At 37.6% G+C, this 22,949-nt stretch overlaps 1 protein-coding gene across 2 annotated transcripts in view; it reads right to left on the bottom strand.

The window, feature by feature from the left end:
- The window catches only part of LOC106526993 (partitioning defective 3 homolog B), a 112,492-nt gene that overhangs the window by 33,916 nt on the left and 55,627 nt on the right, over positions 1-22,949 (bottom strand). For both annotated transcript variants that reach the window (XM_014021740.1, XM_014021739.1), the window contains exon 6: positions 7,538-7,608. In XM_014021740.1, the coding sequence (XP_013877194.1) occupies positions 7,538-7,608 (71 nt within the window). The remainder of the gene's footprint in view (positions 1-7,537; positions 7,609-22,949) is intronic.

The following is a 22,949-nucleotide window of genomic DNA, read 5'->3' as shown; positions in this document are numbered from 1 at the left end:
CCTGGCTCCTGGGTTTGTAGGGACACTGTCTGCTCTGTGGTACAGAGTCCTGAAACGTTTCATTAGAGAAGAACCCGTCCAGAATACCTATACAATTTTATTTCTTTTTGATTTTTTTTACCTGGATTACTGAGATGCATCAGGACATTTTGAGCCCAGAAGAGGCAAAAAARAAAGATGGAGCAGAGGAAACTGTTTATAACAGCATTTCTATAAATATGTGAACAATATTTGCCCATTTACTGGACTTATTTTGACAAATTTTGTTATATGAAAAGCAAACGTGCTTAAGAATGGACAAAATTTATGTTTGATACAATAATAGGATTGCCATATCTTAGATGGCTACATTAGTATACAAGTGTTTAATGTAAGATGGCCAATTTATAAAGTGTAAAAGATTTGTTTCGTTAAAAAAGCAATACAAGTAAAATTTAAAGTTTAAGATCTGGGGAAAAATATACACAAGTATAAACCATTTAAAGGCAATGCTTTTATCAAAAATATTGACTTTGATTTCATGTTGATCAGTGTTTTTCAATAAAATGGTATTAGTTTGCGTGCTTCGGAGATATTGATGCTATTAGTTTGTTGCTCTGCGTGAGATTCTGGGGTCAATCACTGGATCCTCTGGACGACTAACAAACAATCAGAGTCTCAACGAGTCCCGAGAAACAGAAAACATCTGAACAAGGGGGTGGATTGTGCCCGTGTCGTAAAGTGGTCTGGGAAAGTCTGAAGCCTGGTTGGGAGGTCCACTCAAGTGAGTGAGAAACTTTCTCATGTAATTTCTCTCCTACTCAGACTGGAGTGAATCAGAAATGTCCTTTTGACCCCCGACTTCAGAGAGAATGAAAATGAGTTGTTGACTGACAGGAAGAGAAAAACACAATATGAGAAAAATCGAGAGATGTAAAAAGAACTGAACAGTGGAGCATTAAAAGAACGTAAAAAACGAGAACAAACATAAAAAAGTGCGAAGGACACAGTAAAACATCTGCACTGTAGTTAGTAAACACATAATTATCATTATAAAGAGGAAGTCGCAGCGTCCCCAGACCCCTGGAAAACAATTCCGATTGGCTCTTTTAATCAAATATGACTAATAACAAGGACAAATTGGGAAAGGATGTCAGACTAATCAAATTGGGTCAAGGCTGCTGAAAGCTGTTATCAATAGAAACCATCAGAAATCAGAATAATGTCTCCAGTCCAAGTTAAATGGGTTTAGATTTGTCTTAAATGTGAGAACCAGCATTCTAAAGTGGTAAAAACATAAATAGACATTAAGTAGTGTAAAAAAAATGTCTCAAAAAACATTTATGAAAAGATTTAACCAATACAATTCATTTCCTTCTTTGTTTCTTTCTTTATAAAATCTGCAGAGTCAATGTTTTAGTCATGAGGTTAYGTTTTAAATAGTTAAAAGCTGCTGTTTGTTTATGTTGCTTGATTTTCTCTCTGCAATATGAAAAGAATACAGAGATAGTGCCGTATGTGTCTAACTGCATGCGTGTATTTGACACAGAGAAAGAAAGATTGCGTAAATGGGTCAGGAATGGGGCAGACATGGGGCATAACCTGCTAATGTTAACCATACACAAACTGTGATAACCATCTACTGACCTCAGCAGAATAAAATAAACTGTGGGACCAGTTTTTATTTACATGCCTTTTTGACCCTCCGAATGTTTGGCTGACCTTTTTTTTACAACTCTTCTGGATATTTTCTTCTTTAAATGCAAATTTTGTTTTGAGGATTTTACTTTTCAGCACTTTTACTAACTCAAGATATGTTTAAACCTTATTTCTTACTTTCTAACCATTTTTAAACAATCTACTAAATGTTTAAAATTTCAACTTTGAGTTTCATATGCAAATGTATAAAGAGGTTCTCTAGCTCTTGATCAAGTCCTTTGTTTCAAGGTAATGGAAGAACTGAGAGTGAGCGAAATGGAAGGGGAGAAGCATGGGAAAATGGTTGAAAACAGAGAAGAGATGTGGGTGAAGAGGATAGAGAGGTAATTTCATGAAAAGGCAGTAAGAGGAGAATAGGGGAGGTCACAACTTTACGTCCTTCCTTTTATATTTACCATGTTAAAGGAAAGTATGTAAGGATGTATTCACACCTGACACATTTGGTCCAYTTTAAACGGACCAGAGTTTGCTTCCCCCGTTGGTCCGGAGCTTTTATACAGGTGTGAATACACTCAAGAGAACCCTGGTGTGGATCAAACAACCGGACTGAGACCCATTTTTGAGGTGGTCTCAGTCCCTCTATGTGGAAAATAGGAAAAATGGTGAAAAGTTGCTGTAGGACTGCACTTCTCACGTAAAAAATAATAATTAAAAAAAAAAACATCCAGAGATAAAATATTAATTTTTTTCTAACTGCAAGAGTGAGGGGAGAGAAATACGACGTGTTGTCGTTCTGCCTCTGCAGACCTCCGTGCTTCTCCTTGTTTAAAAAGAATTGCCTCATTGTTTTGATTCAAAACCCACTAAAATTGGCTATAAYGAAGAGTAAACACTCAAAACTRCACAGTAACTATAAAATCCAAACATGTTAAARGTCACAGATCTAATTAATAWAGTCCTGCTCTCACCGGCTCTTCATTGCCGCCAATCTCCATTCAAATTTCACCTCTTTTTATTTTCTTCTTCCTGTAGATTTTTTTTGGCTTGTCAGATAACTTTGAGCCTCAGTCAAAAAGGAGATCTGGGGGGTTATATGTTTTTGGTTTAAGAGAAAGATGAGACTGACGATGGACAGCAGTGTTTTTTCCATTAGATTACTGTGTTTCCTGCTCCCTTAAGCTGCAACGCGCTTCAAAATAAAGCGTTCATTTTCAGAAAAAAATAGTAAGATATGCTATTTATCGTTAACTCTGGTTTTCTTCTCTTGACCTATCGACACAATTTTAAAAGAGCTGTGTAGTTTGAAGTCTCTACTTTTGACACAGTTTGTAACAGAGTCTCACATTGAGTTTTCCCCCTTTAAAAAATGGAGATTGAAATCACGTGACTAAATGACATCATGACTCCGAGAATTTGAAACATGTGCCTTTTTGGACTTTGGGGGCCACCATAGCTAAGCAACATTAGCCTTCCAGTGTTGCTAATGCTAACACGCTACAAACACTGAGCCGCTGTGGGTCAGAGAATGTGGAGCATCTTTTCTTCTTTAGTTTGCATTTGACAACACTGTCCCAAAATTATAAGTATATCATTGCGAAACCGCCACTGAATGATATTTTATGATATTCTTAATAGTAAGTTAGATTAACAGAACCATCTTTATTTCTGGGTCTGTACTTTGTCCTGCCCCCATCATTTCTGTCCAATGGTAGGGCTGGGCGGTATAACCTCAAATTCATATCACGGTATAAATTGAATCCCTTCACGGTAACAGTATATATCACAGCAGAAAATTGTCATAAAAAGTAAAGATATTGTAATTTTTAGAGCTTTTTTTGCAGAAAACTGTAATTTTAATTAAACCCAAAATTTTTGTTTTAATATCTGCCTGCAAAACAATGAGCTTCTGCCTGCTGAACTTATCAGCTGCTGCTCTGCTACGCGCTCATCTTCATCATCTTCATCAACAGAGCAGAAGCCGACTTTACATTAGCAAGATGGATTTATGACTGAACGAACGTCCACATCTTTTTTTAAAAATCATCTCTGTGGGTAACAATACATAAAAAACATTTTTTTCTCTGACAATTGGGTGTGAAAAACCACAGTTGCTAAAGCTTCGCTCTGTGCGACGTGCAGCGAGAGGAGAGGAGAGGGATGAAATGATCCCGCGACACGACGTAACTTTTCTGCAGCGGGAGGGGGAAATTTTGAGGATTTATTCTCTCCATACGTGTTTTAAAATGCTATAATTTCTTCATTATATTTCGAACTTCTCCTCAGTTGTCTCTGCACTCGCAGCCTTGTTGACACATGTGCGATGACAACTGAGGACAGGACGGTCGAGCGTAAATTTCTACCTTAAGCCAACTTCATACCRTTTCTACCGTCTACTGCATTTATCGCGCAGCCCTTTCCAACGGGAGCAATGACCGTCACCTGTGTGGCTTTATTTATAAATTATAGTCCACTTTCAAAAAGCACAATGTGAATGCAAACCACATTAAATGAAACCATACAAGTGGACCAAAGGACTTTCCTGGTGTGAATACACCCTAAAAAACAAACCAAATCAAACCAAACAAAAAACAAAAGCAACCAATCTTAGGCCTGTCACAATACATAATTTTACTGGATGATAAATTGTATCAGAAATTATCGCAATAAACGATAATATTGTTGGAGACCGGTTTAAACTAATATAATGATATAACAACCCCTGTTACTGGATGTTTACATTAAAATTGGCATAGTGTTAAAAAATTAAAAATAAAAACAACTGTCAGCAATCCCAAGGCGTTGCCAGCTGTATGAAGGAGTCAGAAAACTGAAGAAGCTCCTCTGGCTAAATGCCTGTTTACAGGCTAGAGATCATGCACCTGGCATCCTTTTTGGTAATTTTTTATTACCTAAACAATGAATGGTATATGATGAGACAGTAAAATATTTAACATATCCTGAACAAATTTCCATCTTTTTTAAGCCATGATATTTACTGACAGATTGTTTGGTGAAATGTTTGAACTTTAAGCAGTGAAACATCACCGACTGCAAGGTTATGTTTTAATTTTAGAGCCATCAAAATCTTCCATCTCGCAGACACACACACTCTGACAAACTCACACACCTTTACACACACACACACACACACACACAAAAAAAGGTATTCGAAGCTCGAGTTAACTGATGTTGAGTCAAACATACAGTACACCTGATTAAGCAGCCCTGCAGCTATTTCTGGACTTGCTTGGAAATAAAAGAAACACACAACCTCCAAGTAACACTTACAACACAAGGCGAGTCTGCCGATGAAAGCTCACAAAACAGGCAGGCACTAGATACTCACAGCCTGCCAGCTATTTCTAGTCTGCTGGAAAAAGAATATGTTTTCATAAGGTCAATGCTCTGGATGTGGTTTCAAACTGTTATCCTTCTTTGCCTTTTCTGACAGAATAAAAATAAAGAAAAATAAGAATTTTGGCTCATAATGTCAGAAAAGACAAAACTTTCTTCTATCAAACAGTTTCTTTTCTCCTGTACAGTCTCCTAAGATTACTTTTGTTCTGTAATGAGGCCATATAAATACATTGAAATGAATACACAGTAATTGCTTCGTTTTCAGGCCGGTGTGGTCATTGCAGAAATGGCTGTTTTAGAATAAAGTGCAAGGCTTGCAAAAAATTCTTGGCATYGCCCATCGGAGTCTTGGCAGCACAAGAAACTGTATAAAACTATTATCCATTTCTGAAGGGGAAAGCAGTTTTCTGATTTAGAAGGCATTCCAATCTCCAGATTTTTTTACTCTTAAATGAATTATTTAACAAGTGTAACACAAAAAGGTCTCTGTTTAGAGAGGGAAGATTTTCAGGCTTATTTTTTTATATGATAGTGAAGTATGCCCATGTAACTGTTAATGATGCAGTACAGACTCACATAGGGAACCTTTTCAAATACCGATGCATACATTTGCAATTGGCACGGTATTTACAAGTGAAAGTGCACGTCTTTAAGTGGAAACAGAACAAGAATGTACTGTATGCCAACATGTGTGAAAGTGTCCAACCTCCCAAGGCTTTCCAGATACCAAAGCCAGACCTCAAAACTATCATCACAGTTCTCGCCCCCATCTGCCAAAGTCATCACCCACACACAGAAAGCCTCCCTCTTTATCTTGGACACACACAAACACAGACAAGAGAGGTGTGAAACGGTCATCTCGCACCATTTTAACAGGGTTAGGAACCCGGCCATAAACTTTCTAATGTTCTAAACTTCTGTTCTTCAGCTGAACTTACAGACTCACTCGCACTGACAGACACAAACAAAACAAGCATTTGTTAGTCAGCTGAGGTGTTGGTGGTTAGAGGCAAAGTCAAATGAGATGAGAGGAAGCTAGTCATTCAGTTTTTACATTTCTCGAAATAATTCATTTTAAATATTAGTTGAAGGTTTAGATGTGAAAGAAAGCAAAAAGATCGTGTGGTGACTGGACGGGAAATTAAATGTTTCAAAAAACAAGACAATGGAATAAAAAAGTGACTTTAGAGTAGGGTTGGGCAATAATGGCCAAAAAATAAGCACAATTAATTGAGGTATTTAGCTGATAACAATTGATTTAAAGAAAGCCTTTGACTCTATTGACCACAGCATTCTTATCAGCAAATTAAACAACTATGGTGCGAGAGATTTGGCTTCACAATGGGTGTCAAGTTATTTGGCAAATAGAAAACAGTTTGTACAAATAAATGATGTACGTTCGGTTTTTGATGTAATTACTTGCGGTGTCCCACAGGGCTCTGTGCTTGGTCCTAAATTGTTTCTTTTATATGTTAATGACCTGGTAAATGTGTCAAAGTTGTTCAGGTGTGTTTTATTTGCGGATGACACTACTTCTTTTGTTCAGGTTATGATCTAAATCACATGTTTACAACAGAAGAATGGTTTATGTTAAATAAATTATCACTTAATTTAGACAAAATGGGAAAGATCTGCATTCTGTAAAACTTTTCTCCAAATTGCGTCAAAAGCACAGACTTCAAACTTTACATCAGTTTTTATATTATGTTGATAGGCCCAGTAAAACTGGAGTTATGATAAATAAATTACAGAACTTTTTTTTTTAAATGTTCGTCATATTTGAAGCACAGAGGAGCACCGAGCGGACCGACCGGGGAAATCTCCAGTCAGTCTGCCTGGCGTCATTATTCGCATTAATCATGCCAAAAAATAATCTTGCCCAACCCTACTTTAAAGAAAGGTGACTTTTTTTTAGCCGAGGAAAAACAAAGTGTAAAAGTTAGAAATAAAAAAAAGATAAACTAAAAACGTGATGTTTAGAGGATTCTGTGCCACTATCAATAACATTCATAGTAAGTTTTAAACAGCTGTGTGCATTTAGGAACAAAATATTTATCTGATCACATTGAAAAYGTGAGAAATATATTATTTCAAGAGTTGATTAATACACTCAAAAGGCTGCTATCCATGTGTTTGTAATATTTCATGTCCAAGAAGAAAAAAAAATCAACATAAATGATGAGTGGTTTTCTTTTCTTGTTAGATGTCAAATATCACCAAATTTATCTTTTTCTTTCCTGATTTCTGGCTTGTTAAATGTCCATGGTGCATTCACAAAGACTGAGAACATCTGACAAGACATGAGCCGAAGAAAGTTTTTGATGGGGGGAGCAGACTTAAGGAATTAGGGATCAGTTTTCAGCCCTGTCTGAGTGTGTTTTCCCCAGAGTGGAGGTAAGGTGAGTTCTAGTCCGAGATGTGGCCTCCAGAGACAGTCGGGAGACAAAAGATTWAATTAGACGAAGAGGAGAAAACAAACAAGTTAGAACAAAGGAAGTTCTGTTTTAATGAACCCTCAAAAAATAAAGAAACAATGCAATACCTTGGTAAGGAGGCATACTGACGTTCCACCTCTTCGTACCTCGGTGTCGCACGRTGATCTCTGGCTGGCATCTGCCAAAGAAAAACAAATGGTTAGTTTGTGGGTATAAATCACAAGGTTTTTGGTACCTTTTAAGTTCAGCAGCCTAAATTATACACTACATTTCCCTGCCTAAAGTAGGAACAAACTTCAAAACTGTAAGCCTAATGTGCAATGCACACCCATAAGCCCCTCTTCTCCCATGTGTGTGAGTGTGTTTGTGATGCAGGGGTAATTTAAGATCAACAAAGGCTAGTTATTGGGGATTTAGGCCTTCTGAGGTTTGTTGGGGCTAAAAATCCAAGATTAGGTTACTTCAAAACATTATGTCTCACTTTAGCACACGTCAACACACACATACACACGGTTTCACATGAAGAGCAGTGCATCTCATCTCCATATTGAAAAAAAAAAAGATTAATCCAAGCTGCTGACAGTTCAATCTTTCCCACTTCTGTTTCTCACCAGTTCTCTCTTTAACCCTCTCCATCTCATTTTCTCTTCTAAACTTATTCACTTCTTTCTTTTCCTCATACAATCTCGCGCGCGCACGCACGCACACACACACACATACATATAAACACAATATCTCTTAGAGAAAATCCCAGTCCATTCGGTGGAGGAATCCAGCTGCTGTGGAACTTCTAAATGGATCAGACTAAACCTCCAACATCAACACACATTAGTGCTGCATTCATGTGCAGATACATACAGAAATTGGGCTATTTAGGTGACTGGGAAACTTGTTAATAAGTAGGTTTAAAAATGAATAAATTCAAAAAAATAAAGTTCTTAACTCAGTACAAATAATTCACACATATTTGTAAAATAAATAAGGTTGTATTCACAACTGATAGTCCCAGTTGACTCGGTTTGATTGGTGACCAAAGCATTTTCATTTGGCGCTGTTACCATTCACACTGTACTCTGTCAAACAAACTAAACCCTTCGAACAATCTGTTCCCTCCCTCGCCTGTGGTGGCGCTGCATCAAGAACCACTGAAGGAATCAACACGAAAACCCCTGAAGAAGACACTGAGCGCAACTTCCTTCTTCACAAAATGTAAACAAACATGGAGTAAGGTCAGATTTTTTTGGTTGTAGGATTTACTTTTTTGTTTTTGGCGAATGTGACAAACAAATAGTCTTCAATGAGCTCAGCATGAGTGGAAGATGAGGTGGAGAATATTGTTTCTGTTATTACTCAGAAYGACCTGCGTTATAGTCCGCTTCCTGCTTTTAGAGTGGTCTCCGGTCCGCTTGGCGTTCACACATGCATTTGTAACGCACCAGAGTTCACTTTAAGCGAACCAAGACCTAAACCGAACCAAGACCTAGGGTGTATTCACACCAGGAAAGGTCTTTGCTCTGCTTGTTTGGTCCGGAACAAAAGTGGACTTTATTTTTTTCATTTGGTGCAGTTTGCATTTACATTGTGCTTTTTTACAAACGAACTATAACTTGTAAACAAAGCCACGAGGGTCACGGTCATTGCTCCCGCTGGACAGAAAAGGATGGGGGCAGGACTGAGCGCACAGGCCCAGAAGCAAACAAGGAAGTCCTGCGTGCTGCGGCTCTGAAGCGCATATTTTTGCTAATAGTACAACTGCAATATCATTTAAAATGTCAAAAGCAGCTAATTTAATGGTGGTTTCGTGGTGAAATTCTAATTTTGGGACGACTTCAGTAAATGTGTCCCGCAACCCAAAGGAGACGAGGTACTTTGCCTGTTCTGACCCACAACATGCTGCCAGCAGAGCTGCTAACAGGAGACGACAAAAAAGGTACAGCGGGTAAAATAAGTTTTGAACACGTCACCATTTTTCTCAGTAAATATATTACTAGAGGTGCTAATGACATGAAATTTTCACCAGATGTCGGTAACAACCCAAGTGATCCATACATACAAAGAAATCAAACCATAAATGTCCAGAAATGAAGTTATTTGTAATAATGTGGAATGGCACAGGGAAAAAGTATTGAACACACTTACTGAAATTTATCTAATACTTTGTACAAAAGCCTTTGTTGTCAATGACAGCTTCAAGACGCCTCCTGTATGGAGAAACTAGTGGCATGCATTGCTCAGGTGTGATTTTGGTCCATTCTTCCACAAACAGTCTTCAAATCTTGAAGGTTTCGTGGACCTCTTCTATGAACTCTGATCTTTAGTTCTTTCCATAGATTTTCTGTTGGATTCAGGTCAGGTGATTGGCTGGGCCATTCCAGCAGCTTTAGTTTCTTTCTCTGAAACAAACTGAGAGTTTCCTTGGCTTTGTGTTTGGGCTCATTGGGCCTCATGCAAGAACCGTTCGTACGCACAGATTTGTTCTTAAGTTGTGCGTACGAGTGATTTAGGAGAATTTGTGGCATTCACCAATGTTTTCGTATTCTAAGATTTTTTTCAGATACGAACAAAATTTACGAGTGGTCCAGACCTGTCGTACATTTTACGAACAGCCAGTCTGCTGTTATCCAGACGGGTTTTCTTCACTAATAACTTTATATTTCGTTAGTTTGAAGATATTTTGAGTTGAAAATAAATCACACTCCATAATTATGTTGACAATAGGCTATTCTGCTTGAATTAGAGTTATAATTTTAAATGTAATAATTTAGACTAACAATATAAATTGTCCGTTCGTCCGTTTTCCGCCGCTAATCCGGGATCGGGTGCGGGGGCAGCAGCAGAGAGACCCCCCTCTCCCCTGCTACACCTTCCAGCTCGTCCTGGGGGACTCAAGACGTTCCCAGACCAGAGGGGATATATGATCAAGTTCTGGATTTTCTCCAAAGTGCCAGACTTATTTTAAAAACATTTTAAAATGCTTATTTCAGAACCGCATCTGAGACCACCTGCGCCGCACAGCGCGCTGGGTGTGGGGGGTGGGGGGTTATGGTGCGCAGCGCTGTGTCTTCTGAATAAATGAAAATGATTTAACACAGTTGTTTATACTTTTAGCAGCTCTTTTTATTCCACAGCTGAGCTGCTAAAAATAACAGATTTTCTTTTCTGGATCTCTGACAGACGGACTTCAATCTCTGAACTCGTACAGTTTTTCTTTTTTTTCGCTGCCATTTTCATGAATGGACACTTCCTGATATCTGAGGCAGGAATCATAGCCTTATATGGTGTATTTGAGGTGGTAATTATGCTAATCTCCTCTCGCGTGCACGAGCAGCTGGATACGATCAGGTGTAATTTACGCAGCTCATTTACGCACGTTTCCTGAAGATAGAAGAGTTTGTTGAATCTGACGTGACATGTTCGTACGAACCCTTTGTACGAACAAAAGTAAGAGAAATTTAGGATAAAAAATACGAACATGTTCTTGCATGAGGCCCAATGTCTTGCTGAAATGTCCAGCCACGTTTCATCTTCATCATCCTGGTAGATGGAAGCAGATTTTTATCAAGAATGTCACTGTATGGATCACTTGGGTTCCAACATCTGGTGAAAATTTCATGTCATTAGCACCTCTAGTAATATATTTACTGAGAAAAATGGTGACGTGTTCAATACTTATTTTACCCGCTGTATGATTTCAGTTCATTTAGCTAAGCAACGGTGGCCTGTGAAGCCCAAAAAGGCGCATGTTTTATGCAGTTGGTTCGGTTAAAGTCCGGTCTGCATTCACACCAAAGGTGAACTAAAGCGAACCGCACCAGAGTTCGTTTGGAAACAAACCGAGACCACCTCAAAAAGCAGGTCTCGGTCCGGTTTTTTGCTCAGCACCAGAGTTCGCATGAGTGTATTCACACCTGCACAAGAAGTCCAGACCAACGCTGGAAACGAACTCYGGTTCGTTTAAAGCAGGCCAAATTGTCAGGTCTGAATATACCCCTAGTTTTTCAGGCAGACTAGTGTTCACTTTTTTGATCCGAATCAGAGTTCAATTACGCGYWAACACCTCCCCAAATGTCTCCCTTACGTTGGCTTCGGGCTTTACGGGTCGGGTCTGTGGTCCTCCACAGTCACTTTCAAACATTCCATTGGAGAGATATTGTATATTCATGCATGCTCAGAAAAAAAAAATAAATAAATAAATAAAAATAACACCTCCCCAAACGAACCGGACTTCCCAAGCAAACAAACTAGAGTTTGATTAAAGTGGACTAAACAGGTGTGAATACACCCTAAGTGACACTTTACTCCAGTAAAGTAAAAGAAAATGTGAAAACTAAATGCATTAAATCCAACAGTCTGAGTTGAAGTGCTCACGTTTCAAGTGTTGTAGACAAAAAGGTTTTAACCTAACCTAGCTTTTTTCCTCCCATCCACAGTAGTCTGAGAATTAAATATCAAAGTACAGTTTTTGCTCTCCTTCCTCTTCTATCTGCATTCCAGGGAATAAAGCCAGGAGGCATATAAAACAGATTTGCTTGCCCTGATTTCTTTTGAACACCTGTCTTTATGGCTTCAATATCTCAGGTAGAGAAACAGCGGGCTATTAAGAGCAAATAGAGAGGTGGAGCGAATGAATGAAAAGGCATTAGACGGAGAAGAAAGGAGGAAAGAGATGGAGTGAATGGGAAGTAAACGACTTAGAGGAGGAGGAGGGGGGATATTATGAAGTTGTTGAGAAGTGGCACAGGGAGAGAACAGAGATGAAAGGTGACTTATAAAACAAGAGAGTGAATGAGGTGAAGACAAGGACGGCAGAGAGGGGAGGTGAGAARGATAATAACGACACGATTTAAACAAGATGTTAACGGGGAGAACTCGGAGCGGCGAGAAGGGCTAGACATGAGAGAATGAAYGACTCGCTTCACGGCGTGGAGGCTGAGAGGTGAGTGAGGGTGAAGGAAAAGCATATTCATCATTTTAGCTAGAGAACCACCTTGTTGGTATCAAGTTGTTTTATTCCTGACAAACTCACAAATGACAAAAGTCACAAATGTAATGAATTTGCCCCAAATAAGAATGYTTTATTAAAGGAAACATGATGCTTTTAAATCCTTCTTTTTCACATTTAAATATCCATTTGGGGTCAAATAAAGTCGAACAGCAATGCTTTGTTCTGAACTCCTCTTTATTGTAACTCCACAAGCCCCTCCCCTTTTCTGAGGCGTCTCAGATCAACTCGTTTTGAGTCTGTCTCTTTAAATCCAAATGAGGTGCTTCACACCCCGCCCTCCTCCAGCTTTCAGACCGGTCCACTCTAGTTTGCTAGAGGGGTTTACGTCAATATCGCAGCACATGTTTTATTTACAAATTAATTAAAAGATGTCAACAAGGGAAGACGTCCATCCAGGCTTACATGTTGGAGCYAGAGTCTGACCCAGAACCAGAGGAGAATGAAGACCACCAAATTTTAGTTGGTAGGTCCAGACCTTATTTGGCAGTTCTGTCACAAGTAATTTGAATTTGACAAATTAGTTCAGACAATTTCATAGAAACATTCAGAAACATGGTTTCTACAGTTTAAAGCAAGTTAAATTTAAGACTTTTTAATGCCAAGTGAAATTAAATTTAAGACCAATTTTATAATAAACACAAATGGCATAAAAATAAAAAAAAAACTGGCAGAAACTCATGAATCAAAGTATTTTTGGTTGAAGTATTCAAATATTGCGAATAGACCAATTGTTTTTATCCATATCTAACTATAGCTGAAACATTCTTAGAAGTCAGTTTTAAACTTAATTTAATTTCTGGAAATTCTCTAACGACCCAAAATTTGGAGTTTTAGGACCCACAGTGGGGTCTCAACCCTTATTTGCTGTAGATGAAACCTTAAAGTGCCTGTGACATCAACATTTGTAAGAAAAGTTAACGCATTTTTGGAAAGACAATATTATTAACATATTACAAAATGAATGTCACGTTGCTCAGATGGAAAATTGAGATACCTGCATGTGAACTAACAGGAAGTGATGTCAAAGGGGAATGTCTGCATATGAATATTAAAAAAATACATAAAATTACAAATTATTTCAATATTTGAGATGAATTACAATCATCCTACTTACAATGTGTTAACATTTTTAAGACTTCTGAAAGATTGATTTAAGACATTTTAAGGCTCATTTTACTTAGTTTATTGTTTTGTGTTTGTTTTATATGTTTTRAAGTGCTATACAAATACAGTTGTATTGTATTGAATATTCAGAATTTGGAAAAACTTGTAAAGTTATGCAAAAGGAGACATTTTACCAACACTGAAAAGTCAAAGATCTCCAGTTCGTGAACTGAGTTGAACTTGTTGGTTCAAATCAAAGTTGTGTGTAGTTCTGTGTGTGTGAGAGAAAAAAAATCTTGATGTTTGCAGATAACTGTGACGGATACAGGGCAGGGCAAACACTGACAGCTGAGCTTGCATGGGATATACTGTACACACCCTTTCTATTTTCTCCTCACAAGCAGCCTCACGCATACACACCTACTTACCAGCATGTTTACACAACTCATCTTTGCCACATATAAAAAGAAGGCATAATCTTAGCGTTGCAAGTGCAAGCGCTCTTATATACACAACCAAAAACACATTCTTTCCTCCCTCTAGACCCACCTTAACACACTTGCTTTCCCTCACAAAGGGCTGGGGCAGCACAGTAGTGCACTGGTAGGGGTAATGGTCTAGTGAAAAACCATTTCACGGCGTAGCGAGCAGACGAGAGGCAGGGAGGAGAGCTCGGAAATCAAGCAGAAGAGACTGATACTGCAGGGAGAGGAAGAAGACACACACACACACACATTTACACACAGACACACAAACACACAATACAAGAGAGGCTCATCTCTCTCCTTTTAACAGACCCTTCAATTTACCCATAAAACACAGCACCCCATCACTTTCAGCGTGACACACACTCAGGCATTTCACTACTATTTTTTTTTTGTTTTTTTGTTAATTCACAGATACAATGACACACAAACACACAAWGAACCCAAAGTCCAGTTCTTTTCACTTGAGTTTCAAAGATATCAAAGGGATTTAGATCAACAGAGTGTTTAGTTGATGCACGCTGCATTAATGAGACCACTTTGTCCAAAACGTGAAGTGTCTCTTCGTTTTGTGTTGTCTTTGGTTCTCCTTCATTTTATCCATTTACCCCTCTCTCTACACACACACACTTGTCTCTTTCTCCATCTCTCMCTCTCCACACGTAATCATTTTCCTCTATTAACCAACTCCCCTTAAGTGAAATAAAGGGTTCTTACGGGTGCTGTTAAATCCCCTTATTTAACTCTTACTCAGAAACCTCTAACTCTGCCTCTCTATCACCTTTCTATCCATCTTATCCCAGCGTTTAGAGCTTTATTAACCTGCTGCATGCCATTCAGCTTTACCCACCTTTTGAAATATATACATATATATATATACATATATATATATATATATATATATATATATATATATTGAAAACATACAGGAAAAAATCTAAAATATCTCCCTGTGCCGCTTCCATTATAATTTTCTTCTATGTAAATCAATAGCCAAGGATATTGTTCCTTATTTGTCATTATCCGCTGCTCTGCAACCCGCCCTCGTGAAGATCAATGAATAAAAGAAGACCGGTTCTAATCTGTTCAAGTCGTTTCTCTCTGCTCAGCCAGCACTTTGAGCTGACTAAATTAAAAACACAGTTCTCTGCTGCTCCTTTGTATGTGTGTGTCATGATCTCTGTCTGTGACATGTTTCATTCTTGTAAGCGTGCAATATTTATTAGGAGCTGGAACCTTTCGACTCCACACAGCAGTATAAAGCTGCTTTTATTCAAGAAAGATTTTGGAAACTAAAGTAAAGTGACGTGGAGGTTYGGTGGCAATGGGTGCCCATGTATCACGTTAGAGCTAACTCGCTCACTTTCTTCAATGTTTGTGCAACTTTGTTTTTAAGTTTTGTCGTAGAGCAGGGCTATTCAACTGGCAGCCCGTGGGCCACATCYGGCCCGCGAGTGACCAAAGTTCGGCCCGCCAATTGGTTTATTCATCTCTTAAGCCCAAACCCCCAGTTTTCTACTTTAATTACTCTAAGTTCATTTAGTTAAACATAGACATGTTTGATATCTACAGAAACATCGGTATCTTGGCTAGAAGCTGGTAAAAACCATTTCTATAAATACCCAAGACAGTTAAAACTTCAAGCAGTTGAAGATAAAATGATGAAAGTGAAAATAAAATTGGTTTAAACATTTGGCAGGGCAGAGATGTCAAAATATTATTTGTGTCTAATGGGAGGCATAATGTGTTCTTTTTGTTTTTGATAATGTGTAATTGTCACTTTTATAGGGCATGCTGTATTTATGATTAAATGCAGCAAAATAAACTAATTCAAAGGTAACAGATCTTTGTAATACTTGGTTTATTTACATAATAACTTTAATTGCTGGATGTTCGGCCCCTCAGCTGTTGACCAGCAGAAACTGTGGCCCCCGGAGCAATTTAGTTGAATAACCCTGTTGTAGAGTGTAAGAATGGCTGTGATGATTTTGTTTTATTGTATCTCCAAAGGGTGCAACATAACCCATAAGCATGGTTATTCTCAAATAGCAGACACAAATCCTTCAAAATAATATCTAGTTTCTTGGGTTGTTTTATTTTGAGGCTATAATTACCAAATTTGGGGAACAAAAAGTTTTTTTATGTCTAGACKTATAACAGTGGATAATACACTTTAAAACACTTAAAGTGGCATCAACACTTACTTTGAGGGTTACTTAATACATTATACAAACTTACTACATTATACAATAATGTCTGAACTCTAAATGTGAGATATTGATTTGATTAGACATTAGTTGAGTTTCAATCAAAACAAACCAGCAATGGAGTTAGTGTGGTAGTTATGTCTGTAGACACTTATCTTAGTTGTGTACTCAATAAAAAAATATTTTAAAATCAGCCAGTATTTAACACTGGTCAATATACAACATAATGTAAGTTTAAGGTTAAATCTGCTTCCCAATCCTCATCTTGGGACCTAACTTCCTGAAAGTTTCTGTTGCACTTATTAAATGAATGAATCAGTTTTTTTTTAACACATTCTTCATGTATATCATCAACAGGCACATCCTTTTATTTATTCACCAGTATCATTTGTTGCAGCACACTAGTCGTTATTCGTGCTAATACTCTACACCATTCCCTTCTCCGTCCATTTATCCATCCAGTCATTGTAGCAGTAATTGCAGCTGCTGGTGAAAAGCCTTCCATTTTCTCAGCTAATTACTTCGGCCTCTTTACAAAGTAGCACTAAAGCAAAGAGAGTCAACAAGCATCCTCACAAGAACACGCCTATTCACATTCACACACAAGTTCACCTTTGCACACACAAACAGCTATTCAAATTAGGTCTTTCCATYGTTCATCAGTTTTCTAATGAGACTGTTTTGACCATACGGGTGAAAGTCACTCTACCATCTGCAGTATAACTGCAGTAAACTCTCTTWACTTAGCACACGAGCAATGTGGAAYAAATCATTTCTTTTTGACCTCAAGTTAAATATTTCGATATATGAGGGAGCCATTTTTTCRAACCAATTTTCTTCYAGCCAGAAAYAACTGATTGATACTAGCTGGTTGGTGTGGCACAAAGAGGAGACAACTGTTACTTTGCCATGTTTCAGGTATACACAAACAAAGTGTACAGTTTATATCATAGTTTTATGAAACAAACCAAAACGTCTAAAAATATGTATTCAGTAATAGCTGTTTACTTTTAGATTCTGTAATGTTGAAAGTTATCTCTTTCGGCCTGTTTTCTATCGTTCTTCTAAGTTAAGCTAACTACAGCAAAGGAGGGGAAAGGATTCAAACTGTTGAGTCTGATGCTTATTTATTCACAACACCAAAGAAGCACCAATCATCTGTCCTCTAAACCTTCCTCCCGGTGAAATGTCAGCGAAGCACTAGAATAAAATGCTAAGAATTAAGGCTGGAGCACAGTTAAATGTCACAGCGCTGTTGAGCCTCTGGTACAATTAAGACCACGGAAGGTCAATTTTCCCTAAAGCATGCAGCTTAGAGTGTCTCCCATGAATACAGCCATTAATACTATCTAATGCAAAGAATATCTCATTTAGCGAACATATGTGAGCAAACAAAGGAAAACTCCATAAATCTGAGTGTGTGGTTTAATGCGGATCAGAAAACACAGCCGTTATTCAAATGGAAACTTCATTTGTTGAAATGGTTTCAATAGATGTGAAGCATCCGAACAAAACAAAAACATGAACAAGATATTATTATTAATATTGTTTTTATTTTATTTTCCATTAAGAAACTCCTGAAATGTACGTATTGATCTTATACTTACTAGGGTTGGGCAATATTGGCAAAAAATTTAATCACGATAAATTGCTGTATTTTGCCAATAACGATTAATTTGACGATTATTTCCCTGGAGTCTCTGGRCACTCTTACGTCCTAGTCACAAGACCAATTTAGTGGGAAATATTTGCTCTTCGTAAAAATCTGTTCCAAATTGGGTCAAAATCACAGATTTGAGGCTTAAGATCAAATTTTAAAATGTATTGATAGATAAAGACACTAAAGAACTTTTATTTTAATGTTTGTTATATTTGAAGTGGAGAGGAGCACCGAGTGGACTCTGCCTGGTGGCATTAATCATATTAATCGTCAAGTGCCAAAAAAAAATAATCGATTAATGTTTTTCAGACTATTAATTGCACAAGATATGATTATGCCYAACCCTAATACTTACTGAATGTAAAACTGCATATATATTATATCAATTATATTAAAAGACTGAATCACTTTTTATATATAAAAAAATATTTTAATACTCTGATATTGACATTTGGTATTTAATGAGGGAATATTGTAAAAAAAATAACAGTGAGACAACTCTAAATTCAAAAGTTCTGATTCTGGTTGACCAAAATGGATCCAGCTGAAGTTCATCTAAAATAACTCCACAGGTATATATACTGTTTTAATGCTAATGCTGCAGATACTGACATTAGTTTATCTGGCCATACCGTACGTATGTCTCCTGTTTAAGCCAGTTTCATGCAGGTCAGTGACTCTGTCTTTCAGTTAGCTTTGACTTTGAGMGTTTTATAGTGAGAGTCATTTGCACCTCTAAGCCACAACATTTTGGTCAAAGGGTTTTGAAGTTCACTTTACAATAATCTCCTTGGGGTAAATTGTAAATGTTTTCTGAATTAGGTCAGCGAAGGTGACTTTTCTCTCAGAGAGTCTGTAAAATATTTGTGTTGAAAAAAAAAATACGTGAGCCATTGTATCGCCAGGAAACACGAGCCGTGTGTTTTTAAATTCCACGAGTGTGGATCCTGAAACCAGATATGCTTTGACGGCCTACCTCAAAAGAAAAAACGCGGAAGTCTGTAATTGCCCTCGGTTATTTATGCCACACGAGAGTTCAAATGACAGCTATCAGAAACATTTATCGGATTTTTCCGACACTTAACGAGATAATGAGGAAAACTATACGCAGCCAAATGGACCAGGTTTAAARGCAAATAGTTGGGATTTTGAACTCCAAACTTTTATCTCAAAATAACACAGAGTTGCATTATATTAATTAACTTTCATTATTTCTTTCCACATATGCATATAAGACACACATGCAAAACTAACTAAATAAATAAAWCACCTACATACCAACCATACATTTCAAAAGAAGTTTCAGTTCAACTCATATCTTAGAAAGCAAAGGTATGGAAAGTGGGGCATTTAAGTAAAGAAAATAAAATAAAATGTGAAAGAGGAAAAATAAAGTTGCAGGGAGAGAAACGAAGACGAAGAGATAGGGATAAATAAGTGATAGTAAAAGTGAAGGTACAGTAAGGCGATAGAAAAGAGGATAGGATTAGTCACTCCTGCGAAGCCTGAGGTAATATACACATAGGACACACAAACATAAAGCACCATCTTTAACACACAACCATGCAGTGACACATCCACAAAATATTAACACAAAAATGCATGTGCATTTAGAACCAATACACAGTTATAGTCTTGCACACACACACGGGTTTATCCAGTCCTTAGTGTTCTTAACAGTTAAGCTCGTCCTTGAAAGTGCAAGGTGGGGAGTTGATAAGATGAGCGAAACAGAGTGGAGGAGAGAGTCAGGGGTGATGCCACATACAAAAGGACAGAGAGAAGAATAAGGAGAAAGGAAACAGTAAAAAAAAAGTGCAGAGAGATAATTTGGATTCCCATAAGCCCCCTTCCTGCCACCCAGATAGTATATCCCTTTTACCTCTACCCTCCATTCCCCRCATGTGCCTCCTCTCTACCCCAAACTTCCCGACTTAAAAAAAGTTCCCCCTTTGAGGATTAGCTGGAACAAAGGCAGGTGAATTCCAAGGAAATTTAAAAGTAAAAAAAAAAAAACACGAGAGTAAAAAAAAAGGTACGGGTTAAAGGGGAGACAATTTGTCTGATGGAGACAGGACATAATGAGAGAAGACGGAGACAGCAAAGCTGAAGAAAGGACACATTTCTAACTATTTTTTTCTAGTTTCTATTGTGTCAGTGCCTTAAGTACAAAAACCTTAGCTGCTTTTGTGCTTGAGGATTTTCACATTATTTATTTATTTCTCTATGATATCTCAGTTGGGTAGTAAGACTTATACGGGACCAAAATTACATAGCTCAGCCACATCTACACAGTTTGCACAAGAAAAAGTTTGTGAATGTGTGGAGCGTGAATGAGAGTGGAAATATAAGATGCATGCTGGTGTGTGAGGAAAAGAGATTATGATTGTGTGTCAGTGGGAGCAGGTGGCTTCTGTGGCAGGTTAGATGGAGCTGTAATAGGATGAAAGTGGCACTCTTTCCTTCCGCCTCTCACACAAACTCAGTCCCTCTTTCAGATGATTGGCTCCAGTCGGGGGTTGGCGATGGCCAGGAAGACGTTTGTGTTTTTCCCTTAKTTCTTTTTTATATATTTTTTATCCCATCTAATTTTATAAAAAGTCTTGATCCTATTGTCACGTCTGTCAAACTGCTCTAGTTTCAGCATCTTTTCCTTGCAGTTATTCTTTCCCCTTTAATACTCCTCTTTTTCTTTATCTTTTTTTGGTTGACCTCTACCTTTTTCATACAGTTGGAAATTTAATATCAGGTAACTCTAAAAATTTAACTAACATTATTTTGCTAGAAGTGCACGGGTGATCCAACAAGTCTTTAAATCAGTAAGATTTTACAGGTTGTTTAAAACAGCCTATGGGTAGCAACCTTTACATTTTCTATAAAAGTATTGCACATTTCAGGACTATATAATCATACTTCCAAATGGAAGCACTTTTTTTCTGATGAGTTACTTTTAAGAAAAATGTGTTTATTTTACACTTTCACCAATGGGAATACAAATTAACAAGAAAACCAGCCTCCTACATCAACACTTGGTTTTAGTAATAAAAACATATGCTGCTCACTAATAAGTCTTGATAAAAAAAATCAACTAATTGGCCACAATGTTGGTAATACAAAGTACAGTCCAATACAAAGCCCTGGAAAATTTGGATTAAGATGAGATAAACAACAGCATTTTAATCTCTATTTTACATACATGAGCTTGTATTATTTACCATTTTACATTATGTAGAAGTAAAATCGTACATATGTTGTTGCAGAATACAGTAATGTATGGCAATATTTTCTGTTTATAGGCAGCATTCATCTGTGAAGAAATGATGACATCAGGAGCAAAGGAAACATAGAAGAAATAAAAGAACTAAGATGTGTGGAAAATTGAGGCCATATTTGCTTTCGTTCAAGATGACATGACAGAGAGGGAGGAAGAAATCCTCTTGCTATGCATCGCTTTTGTTCAGAACGTTGTTCTGAATGGAGTAACAGAGTTGCTGTACATTAGAGCACATAAACATGGCACTAGAAGTAATTTGTTCTTTTCGTGGTTCCTACTAGAAATAAAACACACCCACACAGGGACACACACACACACACATATAAAATAAGTCTGTAAATCTTAAGTCCTTTCTGGCCTATTTTACATGACCCCACAGAATCCTCATCTTTGCGGTGGCAACTTTAGTCAGAAATTTAGCAAAAGCTGATTACAAGTATTTAACTGTATTGAAATTCATATTTTACATATTTTATAACATAGTTGAAATACATATATTTATAATATGATGACGAAACTTCAAAAAAGTCAAAGGATGAGATCAAATTTATAACTCAACAGTTTTAAAGTTACCTGAGTGCTCTGAATTGAACAAAAGGTCAAATGTTACTTTTAGAACAAGAAACCATCAAAAATCACCCTAGAAATGGAGGTTTTGTTGCAAAAACAAACCTGMAAACTGACTGTGACCTGGCTTTCAGTTCGAGTTCAGGTGGGGTCAAAGGTGGAGGTGACCGAAGGAGAACAGAAATGGTAAAAGCAGAAAGAGTTGAAAAAAAAAAAGAAAAAAGAACATGAGAAGAAAGCAAGGCAGGGATTAGAAACCCTCCAAAGTCAGTCACTTAATTTCCTGGCTGGGATGGCTATGATTATCTCTTGGGTGGGAATAGAATGTTTGATGTCCTGGGACCAGACTAATCCTTGGTGACTAACCTCTACCTCTCATTTCCTCTGGATTAGCTTACTTTGCTACTTAAAAAAAGACAAAAAAAATAGTTGAAGATGAATCAATATTGCTATACAGTGGAGGAAAGGAAGATATTTTTCCTTTTAGAGTGTAGAAACTCATCTAACCTGACAAATGTCAATTTGTCTCATTCTGATCAAACTTTAAATGGCTTTCTGAATGRTGCATTGCAATTTAATTGTCTCAATATCTTGTATCCACTTGCAGCCCGGCTAATAGAAAAACACAAATGGGACCGAAATGTTTTTCACACACAAACAGAGACACACTTGCCATGGTAACCAGTTGGCTGTGACTTCTGGCCTGTGTGGACTGATAATTTGGTGAAGATGAAGGTGATTCAGTCCTTCCAACAAATAAGAACCTCATGATTAAGGGTTATTTGCAAATTCACACCAAGGCTGCGAGGACTTGAAACATGCATWGACACTTTTAGATTACCAAAAAGCTGCAAATTAATCAACCAATTTTTCAGAAAAGCTGTTACCAAATTATGGTCAAGAGTCCTTTGCTGGGTTTTTTTTTTTTTGGTTCCTTCTCACTAGGTTTTTCTCAASAGGGAAAGCCTCAAATGTTGCCAGGTTACTAACCAATCTGACCAATGACATGTCACTTGACCCTAGTCCTGGCCAATGTCCTGTCTCCAACAAGCTGCTGGGCCCCAGCTGGCCAATTAGCTCGCCTCTTAGTGTGGAGCTTAGCCAATGAAAAACCCCAGGAGACTTCTGTTCATCTGAACTCACAGATGGGAAGACAGAGAGAGAAAAGAGGACAGGGTAGGAGTGTGTGTGTGTGTGTGTGTGTGTGTGTGTGTGTG

This window comes from Austrofundulus limnaeus, unplaced genomic scaffold, assembly GCF_001266775.1.
Source record: "Austrofundulus limnaeus strain Quisiro unplaced genomic scaffold, Austrofundulus_limnaeus-1.0 Scaffold303, whole genome shotgun sequence".
Taxonomy (NCBI): domain Eukaryota; kingdom Metazoa; phylum Chordata; class Actinopteri; order Cyprinodontiformes; family Rivulidae; genus Austrofundulus; species Austrofundulus limnaeus.
Note: the sequence above shows the minus strand (reverse complement) of the source record. Positions and strands in the feature narration are given on the sequence as shown.